This window comes from Corapipo altera, unplaced genomic scaffold, assembly GCF_003945725.1.
Source record: "Corapipo altera isolate COAL_440 unplaced genomic scaffold, ASM394572v1 0, whole genome shotgun sequence".
Lineage (NCBI taxonomy): Eukaryota > Metazoa > Chordata > Aves > Passeriformes > Pipridae > Corapipo > Corapipo altera.
In genome coordinates, this window is record NW_020884872.1 from 69,373,821 (window position 1) to 69,397,835 (window position 24,015).

The 24,015-nt window shown below is 36.4% G+C and overlaps 1 protein-coding gene and 1 long non-coding RNA gene across 9 annotated transcripts in view; both read right to left on the reverse strand.

Moving 5' to 3' along the window:
• Window positions 1-247: 247 nt before the first annotated feature.
• FRY (FRY microtubule binding protein) overlaps window positions 248-24,015 on the reverse strand; it is a 234,520-nt gene continuing 210,752 nt past the window's right edge. For 6 of the 8 annotated variants that reach the window (XM_027651378.1, XM_027651367.1, XM_027651340.1 and 3 more), the window contains 9 exons: window positions 20,453-20,610; window positions 19,378-19,567; window positions 14,307-14,456; window positions 12,782-12,880; window positions 12,234-12,317; window positions 6,687-6,704; window positions 3,880-3,990; window positions 2,257-2,450; window positions 248-1,717 (listed from right to left, as the gene is read on the reverse strand). In XM_027651378.1, coding sequence (XP_027507179.1) covers window positions 1,459-1,717; window positions 2,257-2,450; window positions 3,880-3,990; window positions 6,687-6,704; window positions 12,234-12,317; window positions 12,782-12,880; window positions 14,307-14,456; window positions 19,378-19,567; window positions 20,453-20,610 — 1,263 coding nt within the window. In that variant the 3' untranslated portion in view covers window positions 248-1,458. The remainder of the gene's footprint in view (window positions 1,718-2,256; window positions 2,451-3,879; window positions 3,991-6,686; window positions 6,705-12,233; window positions 12,318-12,781; window positions 12,881-14,306; window positions 14,457-19,377; window positions 19,568-20,452; window positions 20,611-24,015) is intronic. The other 2 variants (XM_027651358.1, XM_027651393.1) reach the window with 1 other exon arrangement.
• LOC113950955 lies at window positions 10,049-12,226 on the reverse strand. The gene is made up of 2 exons (XR_003528945.1): window positions 11,807-12,226; window positions 10,049-11,607 (listed from the first exon to the last, which is right to left on the reverse strand). It is a non-coding gene; the product is annotated as an uncharacterized LOC113950955 (long non-coding RNA).

A 24,015-nucleotide genomic window follows, 5' to 3' on the forward strand; every position in this document is an offset into this window, starting at 1 on the left:
GAATACTTTAGGGAGGAAGGAACTTCTGAAGGTCTTCACTGTCAGTGGGAGATTAATGAAACTGCTTTTGTCACTGTCCTTTTCAAAGTTGAGTTGTAACTACAGCCTGACAAAAAAATCCTTATATTTCTGGCTGTTTTCTATCAGTGCAATTAATGGTTTTAGCATAAATGGTGAGAAAGGTGTCTTTTGGGGGCTGCAACAGTATGGATTTAGACAAGAACATAATTTCACAACAAGCACATACTCTGTTCTGATTATATATGTCTTTTATGTTTTAGTTAAATGGATGTACTAATCCAAATTTCAAAGTTACTTCACAAAAACGGTAAGTGTATTTACAGCGTGAATAAGTTACACAGTCAGAATGAAAGTATCTCAGGTGTGCAACAGATTTACATGCATACATTTAACACTGGACAGCAGTTAAATGTAAGAAAAAAACCCATATAGTTATGACTTTTATATATACATTACAAATAAAATAAGACATCTCTTTAAAGAAACTTAACATGAGAACTTGCATTTCACGTTAATATTTTCACTTTTTATACTCAAAATTTATATTAAATAAAAATATGCATGCTTAACAATCAAATCAAAAAGATTTGACTCCGTGATGGGACTTTCTCCTACAAAATGGCAAGTTAAATTAGATCGACCATCCTTTAATAGTATAAATATATTCATAAAAGCAACCTTCTAGTAAAAAGCAGCCAAGGTCCTTAAAAAAAAAAGAAAATCTACCAAGACCATTCATGATCCTTGGGGGTGGCCTAAGAACAGACCTCTGCAATATGATCCAGTACCTTCAGAGACAGTAGCCTAGTAACATTAGGAAATGTACTTCATAGCAGCTTGTTGTTTTAAGATACAGTAATCATATTCAAATTACAGTGTACATTAAACTGTAGTCCATTTACAATTTGTTTCATATACACAGGCTCTCAGCTTTTGACCAACAAGTTTGCAAGATTCCGTGGCCAGCTTCATTCTGCCCATCTTTCACTCAACTAAATAAGAGAAAAAAGGAAAAAAATGTACAAGGGTTTGTTGGTTTTGTTTTTTTTTTAACAAAAAATACTATTTTGTGAAGGAAACATTGCACTTTTACCAACCTAAAATTAATTTGCTATAAAGGAAGTATTGTTCATGTAATAGGCTTTGGTATGCAATGGAAGTCACTTCTTCAGTAGTGAGTTGCAGTTGCTCAGTGAAATGCTAACTGATTTTTGTGCAACACAGAACAGAGGATGTTTTCCTGGGTGCTCTATGCTACCTCTGTCCTTACAGTATTGCTACACATTTGAAGTTCAGCCCATCGCTTTTTAGAAGAAATCCTAAATGTAACAAGAGTGAGTACAGTTTGACCAAACCTTTGTAAGGCTGAGAAGACATTGAGCCACCTCACTCCCACAGGGCAGCACTCCCAGCTTGAAAGAGGACACAAGAGTCCTGTCAGAGACTTGTGCCAGAAACGCTGGAGTCTGGAAGAAAAGTATTGATGACCCGGTAACTCTGAGCTCTGCGAATCATGTCGCGGATCTCTATGTTCAGTTCCATTAATTTGGTACAGATTTCAGTCAGGCTCTGGTTGGAGCCCACCAGTGCATAGGTGCCTGTCTGGCCCAAGGTTTGGTGGCGGAAGTAAATGTTCAGCAGTGTCTGGACTTCATCGTCAGAGCTACTTCCAAAGATATCATTGGGCCACAAAATCCTGCAATGAAACAGGAAAAGAACATGTGTATCACTACAGGTTTATCAACACAGACAGAAGCTATGTGATAGAGATCTCTAAAAGGAGAATGGACTTGCACACGCTTATAAAACAAAAGCAACTCACTGTTTTACACTACTGTTAGTCAGCCTGGTTCAGGCACTGAAATCACATAAAAGCCCAATTCCTATCATCTAAAAATTGCTTAGGAGAACTCATTCAAATAAGTGGAAGTGAAACTGGACTGAACGTTAGCTGATGTCAGTGACATGCACCTGTAAGGAATTACCTCTATAAAAAGATTCTTAAAAGCCTCACAGGACTTTTGATCTACACAATGTAGAAGCATACATGTTTGATAGCTACTGGTGACACACCCCTGCAAAAGTTAATATCAATGCCCCCATGTACCTTGTTCAAACGTATTAATTAACTATGCTGAATCAGTGCATTACATTTAGTATAAATTTAGGATGATAATTAATGCATAATTTTCTAATAACACGAAAGTCTAACGTGAACCATGTAGCAAAACTTGCCTGCATTCTCTTATTTGTCGGATGGCTTTAACAAGTTCATTGTTCTTCAAGCACTCCAGCATGGACTGAATAGCTGCTTCAGTAGAATTGAATGAGGGCTCAGATTCTGTTGTCAGAGGCTCAGCTGCGATTGCAGCAGTAGCATCCTTCAGATTTTTCTTCAGTTCACTCAGTTCTCTTGACATATTTAACAGCTGTTCCAAGGAGAAAGACGAGAGATGGGTATTTTCATTCTCCATAGGCCCCAAAAGGAGTAGATATTTCAAGTATGTTCTTACTACTACATTGAATGCACACATGGAAAAGACCTCATTTTAACACAAGGACATTTCTTGATCTCTGTACATTTTATGGGGAAAACACAAACTACAGATCTTTTAACTTTGTTCTTCCTTTAACCTTATGCTGTAGTTTTGGCTTGCTAAAATGCAAGAGCACATCTAAACAAGCTTTTATTCTTCACCTCTTCCAATTTTTTTCATATCATAGCAGAAAACTTTAAGAAATCGTACTTCTCCTGGAAGATGTTGTTATCTATTTACAAAACATATGCAGGATCCGATATGATTAACAGATGGATAGGAATTGTATAACCGTTTGTCAGGCTGAAAAGTTAATATGGCACAAGATTAATAAATAATTAATAAGTTAATTAATTTCTAAGGATCTACTTCTTCATGCTCACACATGCTAAAAATAACCACTGTCACATGTACTAAAAATGGAACCTCCTTTAAATAATAGCCTATGGCTCCAGCAAAATATGCAAATTTCATGGTGAAACAGCTCCTCATACAATTGTTCCCCAGTTCCACAGGCTGCATTATTTATAAAAATCCAACAAAATTCATAACTGTGTAATACAGTTACAGAAATCAATTATAAAGAACATAAAATATTCTAAAACTTAAGACTATTCTAGTAGTAGTGGACTAGATGCCTACTGTCCTGTCTTCTCTTAAAAGTGAACAGCCCAGTCACATTCTGAGGCAGCCTTCAGAATAGTTCCTTAAGACACAGTAAGTATTCAAATTCTTTGTACTACTACAGCACATAAACCAAACCATTTCCATTTATAGACCATCTCTAAACTACTAGAATCTGTCATAAATACATGTCATAGCTTCAAATTTTACTTCACAAAGCAAAGTACAATAACTTATTCTCCTCAATAGTTTAAAATACATAAGCCTTACTAAGAGAAAAATACATATGGAATGGCAAGTTAAATCTTTCCTTAAATTATGATCATTCAACTTAAAGTTATCACTGCAAAGGTATTTAAAAGTATTTCATATTTTAAGCAATTGCTGAAAATAAAGCTGACAAACAGTATTGTTCTTGTGAAAATTTTTTTAAAGTAAGATACATAGATTTATCTAAAAACAAAAGGCTATTGGGTCAAAAGTGAGAGTGTGCTGTGTCAAAAATATTTGAAGACAAAAGCTTGTAAACATTACAGAATTAGAAAGACGTGACATTAATGTACTAAGTTGATTATGTATGCCTGCAGACATAATAGTGAAATAGTGTAATCTTTGGTGCTAAGTTCATAGAAGGAAAAATAACAACATGAAAATAAAGTGGAATTTTCAGTATAAGACTTTGTAATTTGTTACATACCTCTGGCATGGAACTCACTTCGTGCACTTGTCCAATAAGTTTACAGTAGGACTGAAAAAGCAACAGCAGCTGGAAGTGCAGTTTATATAATCTCTGACAGAGTTCCAATTGCTAAGGAAAGATTTGTAGGAGAAGAAATAATTAATAAATATTAGTGAATTTAGATAATTTTCGATAACTAACAAAACACATGGATATAGTTCTGTTCTTAAAAACCATTATTTCACTGAAGTATGATCTATACTATTTCAGAAAATAAGTAATGATTTTTCTTCTGCAGGTAAGTCAAATATGACATTGAAAATCAAAATTATGATGACTAGCTCTCATGTAGCACATGTCAGTATCAGTCTTAAAACATATTTGTTAGCTTCACTGTCTCCAGTTTGCAGCTGGAAAGCAGAGGCAGAATACAGAGGAAGTGACTTTGCTGCTTAGAACATGAAACTCTAAAACTTGAGATATGGACGAAGACCTCTTCTCAGGGATGGAAATCCAAGAGAGAAGCCATAAAATAGTTGTCCAAGAGGGTCAAAGCTCCTGCCTGCTTCTCTGAGGAGAGAGGAAGAGTAGCAATAAATCCAGCTAGGAGTGAGAAGGAGGAAAGGCCAGCTCTGGAACTTAAAACTCTGCTCATGGATTTTCCACCATCTTAAAGAACCTATACAACAGATGGATGGAGTTTAATGTGTAAGAGGATATTTGGCTTCTATGATGTATTATCCCAGATTATGTAGATACTGCTCTATGAATATTCACTTGTTTCTTCCAGTGTAATGTGCAGCACAACACAAAGGGTGTCAGACACATCGAAGAGTCAAGTTAACATGGTTGTGGTCCTGGTATTCTTGTGTGTATTAGGAAGGGGAATCTCATCGTTCCACAGCTGGATCATGCTGAAGAAGGGAGAAACATTTAATCTTTGGCAAATTATGTAAGAAGTGAAAATTCTGCAACTACAAGTCCTGACCTTGCACTGACTCTTTGGCAGGAAAGCTTTACAGGTTTCAAACCATATTTGATTTGTCTGCTGTTACAGACACAGTGATCAAGGATGGGCTCAATGCTCTTTCCATCTGTTTGGAGCAACTAGAGCAAAGTTTCATGCCAAACATAGTAGAAAAGAAGAAGAAGCTATTAATGACTTTGCCTCTTTAAAGCACTTCATATATGCTTAGCTACCAGCATGTACTACAGCTCTTTGATGAACTGAGGTCTGTGCAAATGCCAGCACAAATACTGATAAAGTTCTTTAAGAACATTTTAAATGTTGATTTGACTGAGGTGTTTATTTACATATGGTTCAATATTTAAGTGCCATGTTTTTTATTAACAAGCCAAAATTAGAACCATAGCCTTTGCATTTCAGTTCCCAAAATTTCTGTACCAGCCAGAAAAGGCTGAGGTCAAAAGCAAATTGCAGCTTTGTTCATCAGGGTGGAGGAGGTCACCAGCTACCCATCTTGGGTAGTGTTCAAGGCCAGGTTGAATGGGGCTTTGAGCTACCTGGTCTAGTGGAAGATGTCCCTGCCCATGGCAGAGGGATTGGAACTATGTGATCTTTTAAGTGCCTTCCAACTCAAACCATTCTATGATCCCACCAGACCTGATACAACAAAGACCCACAGGAGCTGAAAGAGGGCCCAGCAGATCCATGGTGAGAAAAAAAGTGGAGTGGAACAGATGTGCTAGGACAGAACTGGCTTGTGGACAGGGACAAAACCTATCAGTGGCCAAGAGAACAAAGAAATAGGGCCTGAGGGACACTGCCAGTGAGTGAAATAAACCTGCCCAGAGGCCATTCTCTGTAACTGAGGGCACAGAGCACCGCCAAGTTTGCATTTGTGTGGCTAACCATTCTCTTCCCAAAATAAAGACTGACTGTTTAGATATAACATCCTGGCTTCTGTCTTTCCTTGAAATGTGCTCAGGCATGTCAGGGGCTGGCTGGTGGCCCAGCTAGGGAAGTGCTAACTGCTCACCCTGAGTGCCAGCCCAGGGACACACACTTCCTCCCTCATCCTCTTTAGCTTACAGGTAGGGACACAGCCTCAGGTTCTTGAGCAGAGATCAAATTCATTCTATTCAAATTTTGGAGACCTAGCAACATTACATAGCAGTTACATCCATGTACACTTGAAGTTGTCAGGGAGTTAAAAAATAATTGAAAACCAGGACACATCATTAAAAAAAAATAATCTCATGACAGCTTAGCATGTAACACCTGGGTTTTTTCAGTCTTTAGAGAACAATAATTCAGTTTCACCCTTCTGGCTGCTAACCTGAATGAAGACAAACTAAGGTCAAATTGACGATTCTAGCTTGACTCACTCAACATTTAGTTACCGTATCAAGCAGCTCAATTTTTGTTCTTCCTGAACAAGTATTAGAAACCAACAGTGGTGAAACTGTTCATCAACATATAAACAAAACCCGTTTGAAACATAACTGCCAACTATAAATTGTAGTTTTCCATTAGGAAAAAATGAAAGTTATTAATTTAAAGTAAGAAAAAAATGTTGTTTTCCAATCCAGCATATTACATTCATTCAAAGGCTTGATTTTTAAAAATGTATGTAAATGACCATTTGAAACAGCATTATGAAGGTGCCAGAATTTTAGCAAGATATTTTCAGATTTCACAAAACACATGTTAGAAAATTATTTTTGTCACTGTGTTTAGAACCACATATTCTATAGAAAAACTATAACAAAAAAGGAAAGCATGCTTAGAAGTAAAACAGTAAGATTGGGGTGTATTAGTCCATCTATAGATGGACAAAAAATATGAAAGAACTTCAACTTACTGCAAGAGATTCCATTTGCTACACAGCAAGCATGGCACAGGAGAAAAGGAAAGGAAAGAAAGTATAATGTCAGTGTAATGCATGCAATAGGAAGCACAGCCCATCTGTAATAGCATAACTTGTCAGCAGTATTAGCAATGCTTGCCTCAACCTGATAATTGGTTGGAAATATCACATACAACATGCACAGCATTCTTAATAAAATCGAGCTTTAATTCTAATTGTAAATTCCAGTCTAAATATCCTCAGTTAGATCTTCAGATTTATTAGTTTGAATGTATCCCACTAAATAGCTCAGGAACCTACAGTGAAATTGTGCTACAAAACTCTTGAAATAATACTTTTATTTATTTAAATTTCCTTTCTTTTTTGTTAAAAGGAGCTCATATTGCAAAGTACTAAAAAAATTAGGAAGGGTTTTCAAGTCATGAATAAAACTGAACTTCGCTATTTGTAAAAATTTTCTTATTTATAAATACTTCTATTTTTTTGACTTAATAGATCTAAGGAAATTTGCAGGGTAAGCTTTGTGACTGCTGGGCCTATTACTTGGCACATTACAGGGGAAACATTTTGCATATAACTTTAAAATTATGACTATCATAAAGAAAAAAATCCATGGAAAATGCCAGTTTTGTTTAACTACATGGCAATGCCACAAGTTGAGGCAGCTTTTGTTCCTTCCTCTCATCAGTAATGATTCACTGGTTTGTAATTCTGGAGCTACTAAAATGTCAGTGTAAGTCCTGTCACAATAGTAATAAAAATTCTAATTGACCTACATTAACATTTCAAAGATTAGGGGACTAAGTACTCTCTTCCAAAAAAAAGTGTTCCTCTTTTCTTTGCCAAGAACTAACATTTCCACTCTGTGTACATCTTATGCAGTTTTCCTTATTTTGTAAATATTACAATCTCATATTTTACATGAACAGAGTCATCACGTAAATGCTGTAAGTAACAAACACAACATCTGCCCAGTTACAGTCTGATGTCAATGCATATGCACAGAATGTTAATAAACGTCTGGAATTCTTATTAAAATTATTTACCTTATATCCATACAAAGGCAGAAAACAAGAAATATGAAATAATGCTAACTTTGAGGAGCCTAACAAAGTGTTTCAGCCTGTCTTCTTTCCATTGGCCTTATTATTAAAAGGTATATGAAAAGTATTGTCCCAAATGCTTTTCTATAAAATCATGACAAACTAAGCTTTAAAGTCTTATGATGTTTAATTTTATGCCTTTAACATTGCTTGGATAGTTTTTACTCCTACTTAGTACTCTTCAAAAAAACCTCTTTCTATCTTGGCTTCCATGCAGTTCATGTAAATGAAGCTTTATCAAGCTAAATTCAAGACAAGAAGAGGACAAGAGCAGACAGATCACTGTGTTCCAGTAAATTCACAGGTGTGCTGGCTTGAGTTTTTCAAATGTCTCCTCTGTACTGCTTCCAAAACCAGGCAGGCCAAAAAAGGGGCAAGGAAAAACTCAGCAGCAAGGGCTCAGGAGGAATGCTCACAGCCTTTACAGTTTAATCCCTCTATAGTTAGGGAAGCGTTGTAGATTAGTTGATAGACTTTACAGAAATAATGGTTTTGGGAGCTGCAAATACCAAATGTTTAGAGTATCTGGATCATTTGCACAGTTCTTTATGCACCTAGTAAATGCAGCATCTAAGAAGGACACATTCCTTAGCAGCAATGCTTTGATTTAGTTTTTTATTCCTAGAATTGCTGTTTTGTACTGTTAGCAGACCAGGAATAGAGCAAAACACTAATTTTTAGATCACAGATCTTCTTGCTTTTTCAAGGAATCATTTTTAGATACTGAAAGGAAATGACAGTTACATAATTATTCCTTAAGACATTAACACTTGATGGCAACACAGTCTTCAGTCATTTATTGGCACAAGAGAGTCCCGGCATATTAAAGTAACTACTGTGTCCAAGTGTCCAAACTGCAAGTGCATTTTCTTAGGTTATCCTATTTGACTTGGCATGTCAGCAGACAGAACTTTTCCCATGATCTAGGAAATTGAGTATATACACAAACTTGTATATATATCAGAGATAGAACAGCATATGCTGTGCATTCTTAAATATCCACTGGACTTGAAGGATAATAGAAACTATTCTGTCTGGAGAAATCTATACACAGCTGTGTTCCTCCTTTGGAAAAGCGACCTACCTTGGCCCATTTCACCTCATTGTCAATCCATGGAACTGTCAAACAGTAGTCAATAATTGATTATTGATTATTAAGAATTTATAGCTGAACAATGGACTCACTGTGTCTTGAGCTGTACTGTATCTAACTCAACTCCAGATGACTATGGTGCCAGGAGGTACCTCCAGTCTTATTGGTGGCTTAGAGTGATTGAACCTTTAGCTCCAGGGAAACTCATAACAACAGGTACATTCTGATTTTTTTGAGCAAATTTTTATGGATTACAGGATGTTTTAAATATCCATTAACAGTTTGAGTTCGCAAAGCCCACATCCATTAGTTTGTGGTGAACTTTGGGATGAGGCAGGTTTGAGAAAGTGTATACTGACTTTGGACTTCTAGAGTAAACAGAACATCTCATTAGGAGATAAATACTTATTTGATTAGCAGTGTTAATTGACAAGAAAAAGAAGATCTTCCAGTATCTCTTTTCCAAAAAAGCAAACAAAGAAACAAACAAACCCAGTCTTTGACTAGATTAAAAAAATCCCTGCTTAATAAGGCTGAAGTACATACGAATAACTGTACTTATCTAAGACTGTTACACCTGGACAGATAGCACAATAGTAGGTGCAGTTATCTTTCTCCATAAATTGATTCCTATGTCACTGACACTCTGTTTTTCAAAGTAGCATCAAAGCTTAAAAATCACACACATCCAAATCATCTAATCTATTGCAATAATAAGCAGGGGAAAGACATTCTGGAACATTAAACTTTTACCCAAATTTCATACAAGTTGCTAGCTCTAGCAGCTGACCTAGACAACTTCTATTTCAAGTTTCTTTAATGTCAGAATAAGCAATTTTTGCCTTTGCCCGTTTTTGGTAACAGTAACAACGGTCAACAAATCATATGCAATTATTTTGAAATAAGATCTGATTACAGAAAGTGATGCCAAATCACTTAGCAGCATCAGCAGGCATTTGTGATGCAACTACTTGTGATAATGCTGAATTTGTTCTCATGTCTGTCCTATCTGTAGAGGGGACTATTTTCATCTCAAGCTTTCTACCTTCTGTAGAGTAATGTGTTCCTTTTTCTTCCTTACAATTACTTCTGAACCTTTTCCAGAAGTGACCTGGTTGTGTGCTTAGCTTTGCAGTTTCTTTTTTAGGCCAGAAGTTTTCGGAAGACTTTCAGGCTCTAGACTAAACCTCAATGAGTTTAAGAGTTTAGGCAGGTTCCCTTGTGACTACAACTGTAAGATAGATTTCCACACCCCCCCTACAATTATTTGATTCTTTAGCCTTTCATGTTGAGGGAGAAGTGGAGAGGAAAGATAAGAAAACAAATACTTGCCACTCTATGATTAATTTTTCCTTGTCCCTTCCTAATCACATTTCCTCAGTTTCTCTGGCCTCTTCCTCCCATTACACTTTCATTGAATAAACAGACAGTTCCTTTGGGAAAAGCTGCTTCAATTGACATGTTAATGAGTAGGGGAAGAAAGAAATATGCCTGTTGATCAAAGACCTACCATCCTCTCAAATTCCAAAGAATAATGCATTTTGGGCTGAAGGAATAATGCTGGGGAGAAACCAGGAACTCCTGAAGGAATGAGAAACCTTTCTTTTCAGTCTGTCTGATAAGCAGTATAAATATTAACTCTGGCTTCACAAAACACACATTTAATTCTACAACAGAGAATGCCTAGTTAAAAAAACCCACACAAGTGGAGCATGACATTTACTGACTTTTAGATGTGTTTAGGCCAGATATATGAGGTCAGTTCACAGTTTATTCTTTCTCCTCAGCATTCTTTCTCCTCTACTTTTTCAAAAACGAAACAATGTGCGTGATTTTATGGGTTTCCAAAAGAGGGATGTAGAGGATAAAATAAGCTGTCTCCAGCAAGATATGTAACACTAGAGTCTGAAGTCATTGTTCAGGGTATTGTGCATCAGAGGGAAGAGAATGCACATTCATATTCCAATAATGATGCATACTCTATCACCCTCTCCTGATGTGCTTGCAGGAGAGGTAGTAGCATGTATTCCAGGTCTCTCTTTTTTAAATTTGAGAATAGTTCCCTTTTAACTTCCCTGTACACCATTACAATTACAGAACAGACATTATCTTGTTTAAATGCATTGGAAGGTGTCTAACTTCTGCTGGTGCCAATGCTTAGCGGGGGTGGGGGGGAAGATTGAACAGTTTTTCCACTGCCGGTGATTGCAGCCATAGGATTTATTAGCAAATTAGATTTGCTAATAAGGTCAAGGAAGCCAAAATGCAAGTGCAGTAAGGATTCGGGATTCTTGGGAAATGGTATAAAAAAAATAAAAATCAAGGAAGTTCAAATACATAGAGATGGGAAAGAGAGGTTAAGATAAAGACAGAAGAAAATAAAGTGAACTGGGGAAGAAGACAGACAAACTGAAACCAACATAAGAATAAAAGAAGGTATTTGAAAAACATGGTTACAACAGGCAAGTCTGTATTCTGAAAATGTCATAATTATCTTTTATAAGTTAAAATACATGGAAAGAAGACAAATCACTTTTCTTTACATGTTGTTGCTGCTTCCTGGTCTTGGCTAATTTTCTTCAGACCCCTCTTTTTCCTATCCCTCCATTCTTTTTTCTCCAAAAGGAAAAAACTCCATAAAATAACATTTGTCAATTCATTATACATCACCAAGATATCATCTGTTTCCTATACTTAGTATATCAAATAATGGTAATGACTGCTGATGGTAGTGATTTCTGAAATATAGATTTCTTAACTGGAACCAACAAATATAAACAAACAAACAAATATTCACATACATGTGTGTATGATTTTTTGTTAAAAATTGATAAAGAGATATTTTGCCTTAGCCCTTAACACTTATCTACAGTATAAATCATTTCACTGGCCATTTCACAGTCATGTTTCATAACTACTAGTCTAAGAGTATTTCAACCAGGCAAATCTTGCTGTTGAGCAGACCGAGTGTGTAACAGTTGTAGATAAAATGGGAGTAATATAGAAGGACAGTACATCAGGAACGATTTTCAGAGACACTGCACTGTGGAAAACTGCTCCTGCAACATCTTTCTAAAAAGGAGAGCACACCCTACCCAGGCAGGGTTAGCTTTGCTTCCTTGTCTAGATGAGGAAGGCAGAAGTACCTCCTCTGAATATTTCCCATTTCCTGTGGCCAGAACTGAGGCAGCAACAATAACTTCAAGCCTCAAGTGTGAAAACTGGATTATGCCCAAGCCCAGCACAGAGTCAAGGAGGAAGTACAGCAGGCTCCTGTGGGTTCGAGGACAAGATATATCACACATGTCACTTTACAAGGGAGAAATAATACTGGCCATTCATTACCTTCTCTTCTGAGTCGCCTGGCTGGCAGGTAATAACTCCATCTCGTGAGCCTCCAGCAAATGTTGCTTTGCAGTTTGCAAGCCACTGTTTTGAGAGAGAAATTAAAGAAGATATGAATAAGACCTACTATTTAATTCAAAGAAAGATAAGCTGTATTTTAGTTTCAAAGCACAGCATGTAAACAAAAGTTTGCAATTGCACTTTTTATTACCACAGACTGCAACAATTTGCTTTGACTGTAATTTAAAGTGTAGTTGTAATTTCTATTACTATTTCAATTGCATAAACTAAGAAAATTAATTAATGAATGAACAGGAGAGAGACTAGGAATATTAAAGATACCAATGTTTCTAATATTAGGGGATACAATAGCTATTTTTTTAGCTCTGGTCCATATGTTCAGGAGGAAACTTTCCATAAATCCAGTATCTGAAACATGTTTTTGTACTGAATGTTAGTCTAAATAGATGTGAGTGGATGTGCAGTTTCCTGACATAGCATAAGTATACAAACATACAAAACCAAGAACATAATATAATTCGGCATACCGAGAGTGTTGCCTCTTTCCTGTTATTATATGTGTCCAGGTACTCCTGCAGCTCTAAAACACTGAACTTCAGCTTTTCAAGAAGCCCACAAGAGAGCAGCTGGAGAAATGAAATCAAAAGGTCTAGTAAATGTTACTATAAAAGAACAAAAATATTAGCATAGTAGAAAGTATAGTAAAGATATTGCAAAAGAACACTTAGATTTACAGATACTAATACTGAAAAATATTTATATTTATGCAAAACCCTAAATAAATAGAACAGTAAGTTGAAAAGTGAATAGCAAAAGTTGCACCTATGATAATGTGGAATTGAAATTGTGTTCTGTGTTTAATGGATTTGCAGAGGACTTCCCTAAAATAAAACAGCGCACAAAGCTTAACCAGTTACTCTCCACAGCTCTCTGAGGATGTAAGATACAGCTCTTCCATGGTCACAGCAGTAGGCCCAAGATTACACTTTACCAGTTCCTACCTCTAGACTTCTCTGTGGGAGGTCACACTGTCCTGACGCTGTTGGATAAACATGAGCCAGAACGAAGACAGTGGGAAGGGCCATCTCATTCATTCCCTAATATATACTTATAAAGAATCACAGAATCATTAGGTTGAAAAAGACCTCCAAGATCATCAAGTCTAACCTTTGACCAAATACCATCATGCCCACTTAACCACATCGCAGAGTGCCACATCTACTTGTTTTTTGAACACTTCCAGGAATGGTAACTCCACTGCTTCCCTGGCAGCCTGTTCCAATACCTAAACACTCTTTCGGTGAAGGATTTTTTTCTCATATCTAACCTGAACCTTCCCTGGCACAACTTGAGTCTGTTTCCCCTTGTCCTATTGCTAGTTGCCTGGGAGAAGAGGCTGATGCCCACCTTGCTACAACCTCCTTTCAGGTAATTGCAGAGAGTGATAAGGTCTGCCCTCTCCAGATTGAACACGCCTAGCTCAGCAGCTCTTCATAAGATTTGTGCTCCAAACCCTTCACCAGCTCCGTTGCCCTTCTCTGAACTTGCTCCAGCACCTCAATGTCCTTCTTGCAATTAGAGACCCAGAACTGAACACAGGATTTGAGGTGTGACCTTACCAGTGCCAAGCACAATGCCAGGCAAGGTCATTGCCCTGGCATCATCCAGCTCACAGCACAGCTAACCCAAATGAAACCACTACACATATTATCATCTTTCATGCTAAACTATGTAAAAAGTAGCTTCTTTTTCATTTGGAGAGCCAACTGGGTCCAGTACTCACCTGTTTTATATTGGGTTTTGACACACAGTCTCAACCCATCATAACTATTCTATGATTCTATGATTTTATATTACTCATCTGTCAGTACTTACCTAATAAAATAATGTGGAAGATAAATGGAAATATGGTTCAGAACAGGAGATAAAACATATAGATAGGAGGGGTGAGTTCCTTTTGACATATCTGTTCAGGAGTTGCTCAAAAGTGAAGCAGCCAGTAAAATAACACACTGCAATGAAGCACATGCCTTTTGAAAGGAATATACTCACTGTTTCTGCATCTACAAAAAGGGTGGGACATTCTGAACATGATGTTAACATCTGAGAAGACCTCACAAACTTGGAGCCTATTCCTCGCAGGTTATCTCCCAAGTAACTAGCTGCATCACAGGTTAGGAAGCAGAATCTTTTCTGAATATTCTGGAAAGCAAAATACAGTTTATTATATTATTTACTCAACTATGAGCTTCTTTCCTCTGTAAACGAATGGCTTGGTTGTTATTCTTTGCACAATAATGTACAAAAGAGACTATCTCCCTGTGGAGAACTGAATGTCTGCTCTAGGATACTGACTAACAGTTATTATATTGGAGACAGTGTACAGCTGGGCAGCTGTGAAACTAATTACAGAGTTCATCACAATCTACTGAAATACATTCTTTCTCGTAAAGATGAATCAAATTTCATAAAGCCTTTTATCCACAGGTAGCGTTTTTTTTTCTTGTCTATGCAGAGTTAACAGAGTTGATCAGCACATTACTTTATCTGTCCATTCCAGGCATTGTTTTGTTAATATTCCATGTCAAGTGGCTAATCACATAACATAATGGACATTCTAATGCCAAACAGCATCATGGAAAAATCAGAAAAAAACTTTTGTTTTTCCCTGTGGGAAAAAACTTCTTAGTAAAACTTCACTGCTTCTTGGGAGTACTCTAGAAATACTGCACTGCATCCGGGAATTATTCTTCTCAGTAGATATTCTTGGTGTTTTGAGTTCTAAACCAGTCTAGCCTTCCAGAAACATTCTAATGCTTTTCAGTGTCTAATATATGAAGTGAATAATAAATAAAAATAACATATAATCTTGCAGGAACTGAAATAATGATACTGATAAATACACAGTAGGTTTCACTGCCCAAATATATCTCAGTGAATCCTAGTGCTCAGCAGGTGGGAGTAACATAAAAGTATTTTTAAAAATAAAAGTATGCAACATTTCTATTTGATTCATTCGAAGTTACCATAGGCATTTTTCTGAGGAACGTAAGTTAGGAACCATACTATCACAAGCATGCCTCACTGAAGAGGAGCACTTCCCAAATACCAATCTGGATGATAGACACAGATAACAGGTGCCTGTTATTGCTCCTGCACTGGTGCAAGTTAAGTATCTAAAATCAGGTGAGTTGAATTCAGACTTTATTGATAATGGAAGCTGTTGGATTGAATGATTTTTTAAAAAATGCTAGATAAGCCCTCACATTGTACAAAGGCTTTACACTATCAATGACTTATAAAATGGTCAAAGTCCCTCTACTGACCAATTTCATAATTACTTATTTGTGAATCTCTCTCGAAAGCATCTGAACTGCCCATCAGAACACAGTTAAGATCAGATACACTGATACTGCTCTTACTATGTGTTTCTACCACCTCACTTCAACACAGAAACAAAGTGCTATACACCTCACTCAGCTCATGGCACAGATTCTCTGCTGCACTGAGTCTGTAGTAGAGGCAAGGGTTTAACCAGATAAATGATTATTTTTATAAGCAACTATCAGAATCATCTGAATCACGGGGCTTGGTGACAGTTGGAGATTTACTGAAAAGAAAGAGTCAGTCCAAATCTTAGTGAAACTGTTGCTGATAACCCTTTTGGCAAAGGAAAGAGATCTACATTTGATACTAACCAAGAGAAAAGAGATATCTGAGAACATAAAAATGAAAGGAAATTTGGAAAGACAGATTACGAAAGAAAATCCAAGAAACACTCTTTGAAAGGGACCTGTGGAGAACATCTGATCCAACCTTCAACTGAAAGTGGAACTATTGCTGACCCCAGATCATGTCAGCCATGCTTTTGACTAGCTGAGTCCTGAAACCTCCAAGCTCAGAGCTTTCTCAAGGCTCTGGGTAGTCTGTTTAGGTGCTGCAATGCCCTCCTGAGGAAGAGTAATTGAGTTTATAAATCTGAGGCAGTGAAGGAGACAGATTACAGAAATAATACAAACGATTTCAATGCATTCAGAATTTGCATGAAAGAGCCCCTTAGAAATAACTTAATGGAGAAAGAAGATAATGAGAGGTAGTGATTCCTTTAGGAGAAAAAAAGAAGGCATAAGCACATTCTATACCACTAACATAGAAATATATATTACAACATACAACTGGCTAAATCACAAATATTTCATCTGGGCAAATACTCGTGAAAAAAAAGTACCACAAAAAATGAAACTGCACTGAATTGCTATGTGGGATATCAAAAGTAGTATGGTGATGTAGGCACAATAATCAGAGAGGGAGATGCCAAATAAACTAGCAAGAGAAAGGACAAATATCAAGAAGTATCCTAGAAATAATTAAGAGGAAGGCCAAGGAATCACAATGGAGAGAAATAGCTACTAATAGATGCTACTGAAAAGACTAATGTGTTTCATGCCTCCTTTTGCCTTATTGCTTCCAGAAAGGGCATCTGTGTACAGGTAGAAATGAGACATCTACGAAAAAGCAGGTGAGAACAGATCTTGCTAGCTTGGATGTTTATACATCTTTGCAGATCAGGGAAATTAATGCTATGATAGTTATAATACTGGGTAAAGAGGTATAGGAGCCATAACAAATATCTTTGAGAACTCACAGAACACAGCATTATTTATGAAAATAATTTCCTCAGAGCATTTAAGTCATGGCTTCATCAAAAGCCGACCAGTCTACTATTTAGATTCAAGACATAATATTCTTCCCTTACTCCTGTCCTTTTCAGATATTCATAAAAGCAACAATCAATCTACAGCTATGATGATAATGGTCTTGAACAGTGTTTTAAAGTATTTCATGTGAAATTTTGAGGGTCCTTACTTCACTATCTATGTATAGTATTTCATATATATTTGTTTTGCAATTACATGGACTAACAGTTCTGTAATAAATTATCATCTCAGCTATGACCTTCTGGGTGCAGATTACAGGGGTGGAAATCTATCAAGCGAAGTCTGAATATTCATAAAATATTCTAGGAAAGGAGATTACTGTGAATAATAATGCCAACTGCCAGCATATCATGAATAGGTATATGCCTGCATTTAGTCGCTGTGCTTTGTGTCTATGTAAATAATAACAAAATATTCTCAGATAGTTTTCTTCTTAACCTCAGGTTTCCTCTCCTGGGTAGAGGACTTTCCATAACAGAAGGTCTCAATTGTGGAAACTGCTTGCTAGATCTCCAATCTACTTGGAACTGTCTGGTCTGCTGGAAGACATTTAATTTAAGGGAATACAAAGAGGCAGCTGCAAAGATAATCCAGAGATCTCTGACCTATGACTTGTTTACAGGAAAAGTACTTCAATAATTTCAGGAATTTTAAACAAGTTTAGTGTGTTGTGGGCAAACATCCAAGATACCATTAACTTGATGCAGACTGAAATGTAGGTGCCCTGGAAAATGCACTTCTTTCACTTCACCAAGTATTTAGTTGACAAGCTCCTCCAAACAAGGATTTTATTTCACAGTTAAATATTTTGGCAGTACTTTGCTTTGCAAGCCTAGCACACACTGGGCTTGTTTCTGAAACTTCCTGTTGGTGAGGTCACAAGTCAAAGCTAGTGGATAAGTAGCAAAGTTTGATGGTGCAAACACAATACAATTCCAGACAAGCTGAAATCTTACAAAAAAAATATGGGAAAATAGTACTCCTATGTTTTAGCCCTGAAGAGAAGAACAAAACTATTTTTATAAACTAAAAATACAGCTGAGACCCCAGCTAAAAATGGTGGCTTGTTGATAGTATTAACACGTTTTTCTTTTTCTTCCAATATCAACTGAAGAAAATGAGAAGGGAAGATTCTGAATATAGGGCAAGCACAACAGCAAATGTAGTGTGTGCATACTAGGGTTTCAAGTTAAACAGGTACTTTTCAAGTAATGTTTAGGTCTTTCATTACACAGTATTATTTGTTTAGTCTTCAGAATTGTGACACCAGTTCCTTTTCACTTCTTCAAAGAAAAGAAAAAAGAACAAATAACTCTCAGAACACTTTAACAGGGCAATTAACCTCTAGGACTGAGGTAAGGGCAGAAAAGCTGACATCATGAAGAAACATAGGACTAACATGCAAGTCAGCAGTGGGTTTTATTTCTTCCAAATGATTATTTATCAGTGTTTAAAAGAATGCTTATAAAACACTCATATTTAAAGTGGTGTAATGTTTAAAGGAGGACAATGTGCAGCTACAAGAGACATTCTACTCCAGTGGAGCATAGAGGAAACATGATGAAGAGATTCTTAGTATATGATACTTCTTTCTTATAAGGATAATCTTAGAGATATCAAAATATCTTGAAACTGTGCATTAATTAACAGTGTAATAACTGTATTAATTGTTCATAAAAAGTTGCATACTCTGAGATCATGGGCACTTAAACTCTGCACAAAGTTACCTGGCTGCTATGTATGCTGCTGGAGTATACTAAACATCCTGCAGCTGCAGGAGAAACCATTAAAAAGGCTTTAAAACTAATTACGGGTAAAACCAGACAGTCACTCTTAGAACATCTTGTGCATTTGACTCCTTTTATCTTTTTGCAAGATTGTTATCTTTGCAAGCATACAGTTTTAGAAAGGAGAAATGTATTTCTAGTCTTCAGACTCAATCTCTGGAATTTATGTTATATGATGGCAGCTGGGTATTTCTATTCAGATGAGTAGGTACAAAACATTTAATAATGTTGACTTTTACAGGGGCATGTGCAGATTTCAAGAGCTGGAGATAAAAGAACAGATTAACAATACTTTGAGATTAAAAAGGTTATTTCCTTGTCTCTTGCATTTATTGTTTCAGACTATTTGTAAATTACTGAAGAAAACACTCTTTAAAGTCGATCCATATTCTATAATGTTACCTCCAAACTTGGAAGTATGAGATATATACCATTTTTATGACAAAACAGGTCATAGAAGACAGTTCTGCATGAAAATGTAGTATGCCAGTTCCACAGTATGCAAAATTACAATGGTTATATATCTAGTAGTTCGTTACTGGTATTGTTTTCAAGAACTACTAATTGCCACACACAGTTTAAACATTTTGATTTTGTATCTTAAACTTGTTTTCTCACCTTAAACAGGGAAGAGAACACATGAAATGTATAAACTGCACAGGAACCATCAGAGTCGCACATGAGCTGGTTGATATGGCTACGCCAGGCTTCTTCTGCATCATCACATGCTGCTGGCTGAAATGCAGCCAGGATGGCAGAAAAAAATGGTGAGGGAGGAGGGGAGGTATTTCGGTCAACGTCTCCAAAACTGAAGGATTAAAAAAAAAAGGTGATGAAAGGAGAATACCAAGAAGGTGGCAGATAAACTATGCTATAACAGAGACATATAATCACAGGACCAATTATATCACCTTTCTAAAAATATTCATGAACTTTCAAATTACTTTTGAAGGTTGACAAGATGTTGGCTACAATGAGGAAAACTCCAAATCAGAATCCCTGTTTTCAGGCCATTGTCATCTATTTTCCTCCATCCCAGAACACCTAAATTGTTTTACTGTACCATCATTTGGAGGAAGAAGGCCGAAACTTCACAGGAGGATAAAGCCTATGAGGAAAACATCTCTTCTCCCCCCCTTGTTCCCCTCTCCCCCTCTCATCTCCTTAAATACAGGCTAATTGCAGTCTAACTCAACATCCAAAATGTGATAGAGCTCCATATGTCACGGAAAAAATCCTGATGCCTGTAACATATACTGAGGTCCAGTCACACCCACCAGCAGCCTTAAGAGTATATAGTTGAGATCTTTGACAACACTGAGACTTCCTTTCGTAAGAAATCAAAAGGATGAATACATGCCTGATCTGTTGAACAGGTAAAGTGACATCTCCATTACTGCAAATCTTTAAAAATCCTTCTTTTTATTTTGATTAAATATATTACATACATAATGACTAACCGCATCATAAATTTGTTTTTCCTAGAAGCACAAGCTTGGTTTTGATTTTGGTTTTTTTTTCAGTTGTGTGATAATTATGCAGGTAATTAGGGCATTGTCTTCTCATTGCTCCAAAATCATGAGAATTTTATAACTCCTGTGGCCAGAACAGTCATTCCATTAACCACCACCTTGTTACCACTTTTGGTGTACAGTGTAAAAGAACTTGCATGAATAATAGCATATACAAGTACCTAGCAAACTGTTCCAGCCTGCCAACTTTCTCTTCAGTTTCTGTCATATCCAGACTAAGACTATCACTGCATTCAAATGCTCCAGGAAGTTCATTTGTAGACCCTGAAAGGTCATCCTCATGGACTGGTATATCTTGTTCTTCATGTATAGCTTCAGCCTAGGGGAGTGAATGATGATGTCTTAGAAAACAGCAAATTAGTAAGTTAATTCCACTAATAAATAGAAGCATTTTATGAAAAAAACTCACCTGATGATATGTTAAACTGCACAGATATAAAGCCACAGATTATATATTACATGAATCGAGTTACACTTCTTGAACAAGGTTGTATTTGCTTAACTCACTGTCTTGGATGAATATTAATTTTAAGGCATTTCTTCAACTTGTCTAGCAAAGAATTTCAGATTTCAATGCATTTGGCAACATAGCAGGGAAGTAGTTTTTCAGGAAAAAGAATAGGGTTCTTTTTACTGTCAGGCTGTCCTTCTCACTTAACATTTGATGGTGTCCAAGAGGGTATTAAAGCCTCTCAAAATTGAAACAATTGAAAACAATCACCATCTGGAAGACTATATGAATGTTTAGAATTGAGAATTAATTTTAGTACATCATTTACATTCAAGAAGAATCCAAAACATTTTACATTAAAAGGATTAAGCTTCTCTCATTTCCTTCTATTTTCTTCTATTATCACCTATAGCTCTTGATTTCTTTTTGAAACATTCCAATTTCTCTTGCATTTTTAGTCTGAACAAATTTTGTTTCAGTTTTAATCTTTTGGCTTTTGTCTGCATCATCCATAGCATCCTGCAAAGCAGTTCCTTTAGGGATGACTGCAGTGAATAACTCAAATGTTTGGGCACATATGCATGTACATACATGTGTTGGCAATAGGTAGGGAGGGAAATCTGCGGCAAGTGGAATTAAAGGAGAAAAGTGGCCCTCTGCAGTTTACCAAATCTACTTGGATCCTAGATAAAATCTGGGGATTTGCATTTCTAAAATTAAACAAGACTTATATCAGAAAAGACAGGATCAGAAATTAAGTAGAAGAATGCTTTTTTGGTTTGCTTTATTTTCTAAGCAAGAGAGGAACAGTCCTGAGTTCAGGGTGAATGAAATCAATCAGGCACCAGCCATCTTGAAAACAGAAATAAAAGCTATATGGCTGAATTATCAGAATAGGAACCAGATCAGCTGCTAAGAAGTGTAAATGTTTCATGCTTCTTCAAGAAGTAATTGGTATTAACCACTTTCAAATATTAAATATTAGTTTGAAAGAATCATTGGTTTCTTCACTGCAATGACAGTGTTTGTATGAGGAAAACACATTTTGATAGGATAGGGTAGGGCAGGAAGAAAGAGGAAGCAAACACCTTTCACCCACTGGAGTCCAGTATGATGCCCCAAAAGCAAAATAAAAAAGTGGATTCTGAATATTCATGCAGGATTGTAGTATATTTCCAGAAATCTGTAAATTGAGATAACTTGAAAAATACATAACAGAGCACCATCTGAATCTTTGTATCCCTCATAGCATTACCCATTTGTCTTCTAACAGCTTTTAAGTATTATAATAATTATTGTGATCACTATCTTTAATAGCAAATAAGTTTAACTAATTCCATGCTTTTAACAATAATATCTGGATTTTAGCACTGAAACATTTGAGAAGAGGCCTGTATACTCAGCCTGTTTGTCTCATTTGCTGCATCTATTTAAAGGTTGAGGTGATATTTTTGGTTTTGCTTATGATGCAACAACTAAACATTTTTGTACAGTGCTAAAGAAGTAACAAAAATTTTCCTCTGCGTTGCTGACATACCATCAGCTCTCTGAAAAGAAGAACTCAGAGGAAAAGAAAAACAGGAAAGTGCTCAGGTTTTGTGTTATCAAATTATGTAAAAATTATTTAGGTGTAAATTTCAAGTTTTCTGACTAAAAACTGGATAACTTATTCCTTAGAATAAGTAGAAACCCAGACATTTTAATTTTGTTTACATTGACTCCAATGTGTTTAGAGTAAAAATACAGAAGTGTGCACACTAATAGAAAATAAGTTTGAGACAAAAAAAACACTAAGAAGGCAATCTGTGTTTATCAATTCAAACATCTTTGTAAGACTAGTAAACTAGGTTATGTTTTTCACCAATATCTAAACCTGTACCAGGACTAGCTGAATTTGCCTGTCAACCCCACAAGAAACTACTTTGATTTTACATTCTTCACTTACTTACTTTTTCCATTTTTTGGATGAACATTGGCCCATGGGCCATTAAAGAAATTTTGACAGCAAAGATTCTAAACTCTCAGGCATATATGAGACTCCTGAACTGTGATTTGCAATTCTTAATGTATGTACAAACAGCTACTGCAGCTGGAGATTAGCTGCAGTCACCACCTGCAAACATATCTGTTCTGACTGCTGCTTCCTGAACTGAAATTCTGCCAACTTCTGCTGTTTATGGTTGTTACGTGGTTACTTGTCTACTTGTTTTGACAAATGATGAGTTTACCTTCCCCACAACCACTACTTTCAGAAGTTTCCCTTCTTTCCTATCCTTACCCTCCTTCTGTCATTTCTTCTTCCTGCAGAGGTTTCTGATACAAACAATTTGTTCAATATTCAGCACAGTTTTAATCTCCTTTTCTGTGACCTCTTTAATAGCTTCTAGCAATACTGTATCAATTTTTTTGTGTGGCTGCATTTGGAGGGGACCAAGGGCAAGAAGTGGAATGACAGCCAATGATTACACAAGACATATTCTTCCCCTGCTCATACACTGCTCTTTCTGCAGAAGTCACACAATTTAGACATGACAGACAAGCTTTACTGGCAATAGTATCATAAACTCACTAATTCACACACGAACCTCACCGCAGATTATATTTCTGGAGGGACACTGAGAAGGTGAGGTTCACCTGGTCTCTCACAAGCAAGTATTATCAAACAGAAAATTAAAGAAGCCATCCCCATATTGATAATAATTTACCAGCCTTACTCTATGTTCATCTTCTGATACAATTCTATGAAATAAACTGTGCTGAACATGGTTGTCATATGCTTGCAAATCCTGCCTTCCCACCCCCCCCAGATAGCCTAATATTGCAGTCATGAATTTAAAATTTCTGAGTGTCTGCCAAAAGGCAAGTACTGAATCCAGTGTACACAACTGTACAATAGGTCCCCACATATAAAAAATGTCAGAGAATACACGCATACACCCACCACATGAGTTGGCATATCATTCTTTTAAATCAGCATGAAGAACAAAAGAATGTATTCCCTTGGGGCTGTAACTTGTAGCCAGTTCATGAATTTTTCTTGCAGTGAGCGTGTACTATTTTGGTGCATGTGTAGCACAATATACTTAAGAAACAATAAATAAAATCTTTTAATGAAGAAAGTATAAGTAGAAAGGAAACAGTATGGAAGTGCAAGAGTGCCTGAATGTGTTGTACTATGATATTTACAGAGGAAGCCAGAATGTACTTGATTTCACAGATCAAATCCTTTATGAAAGTATAAGCAAAAATAATTTGTAAAAGTTTTATATAAAA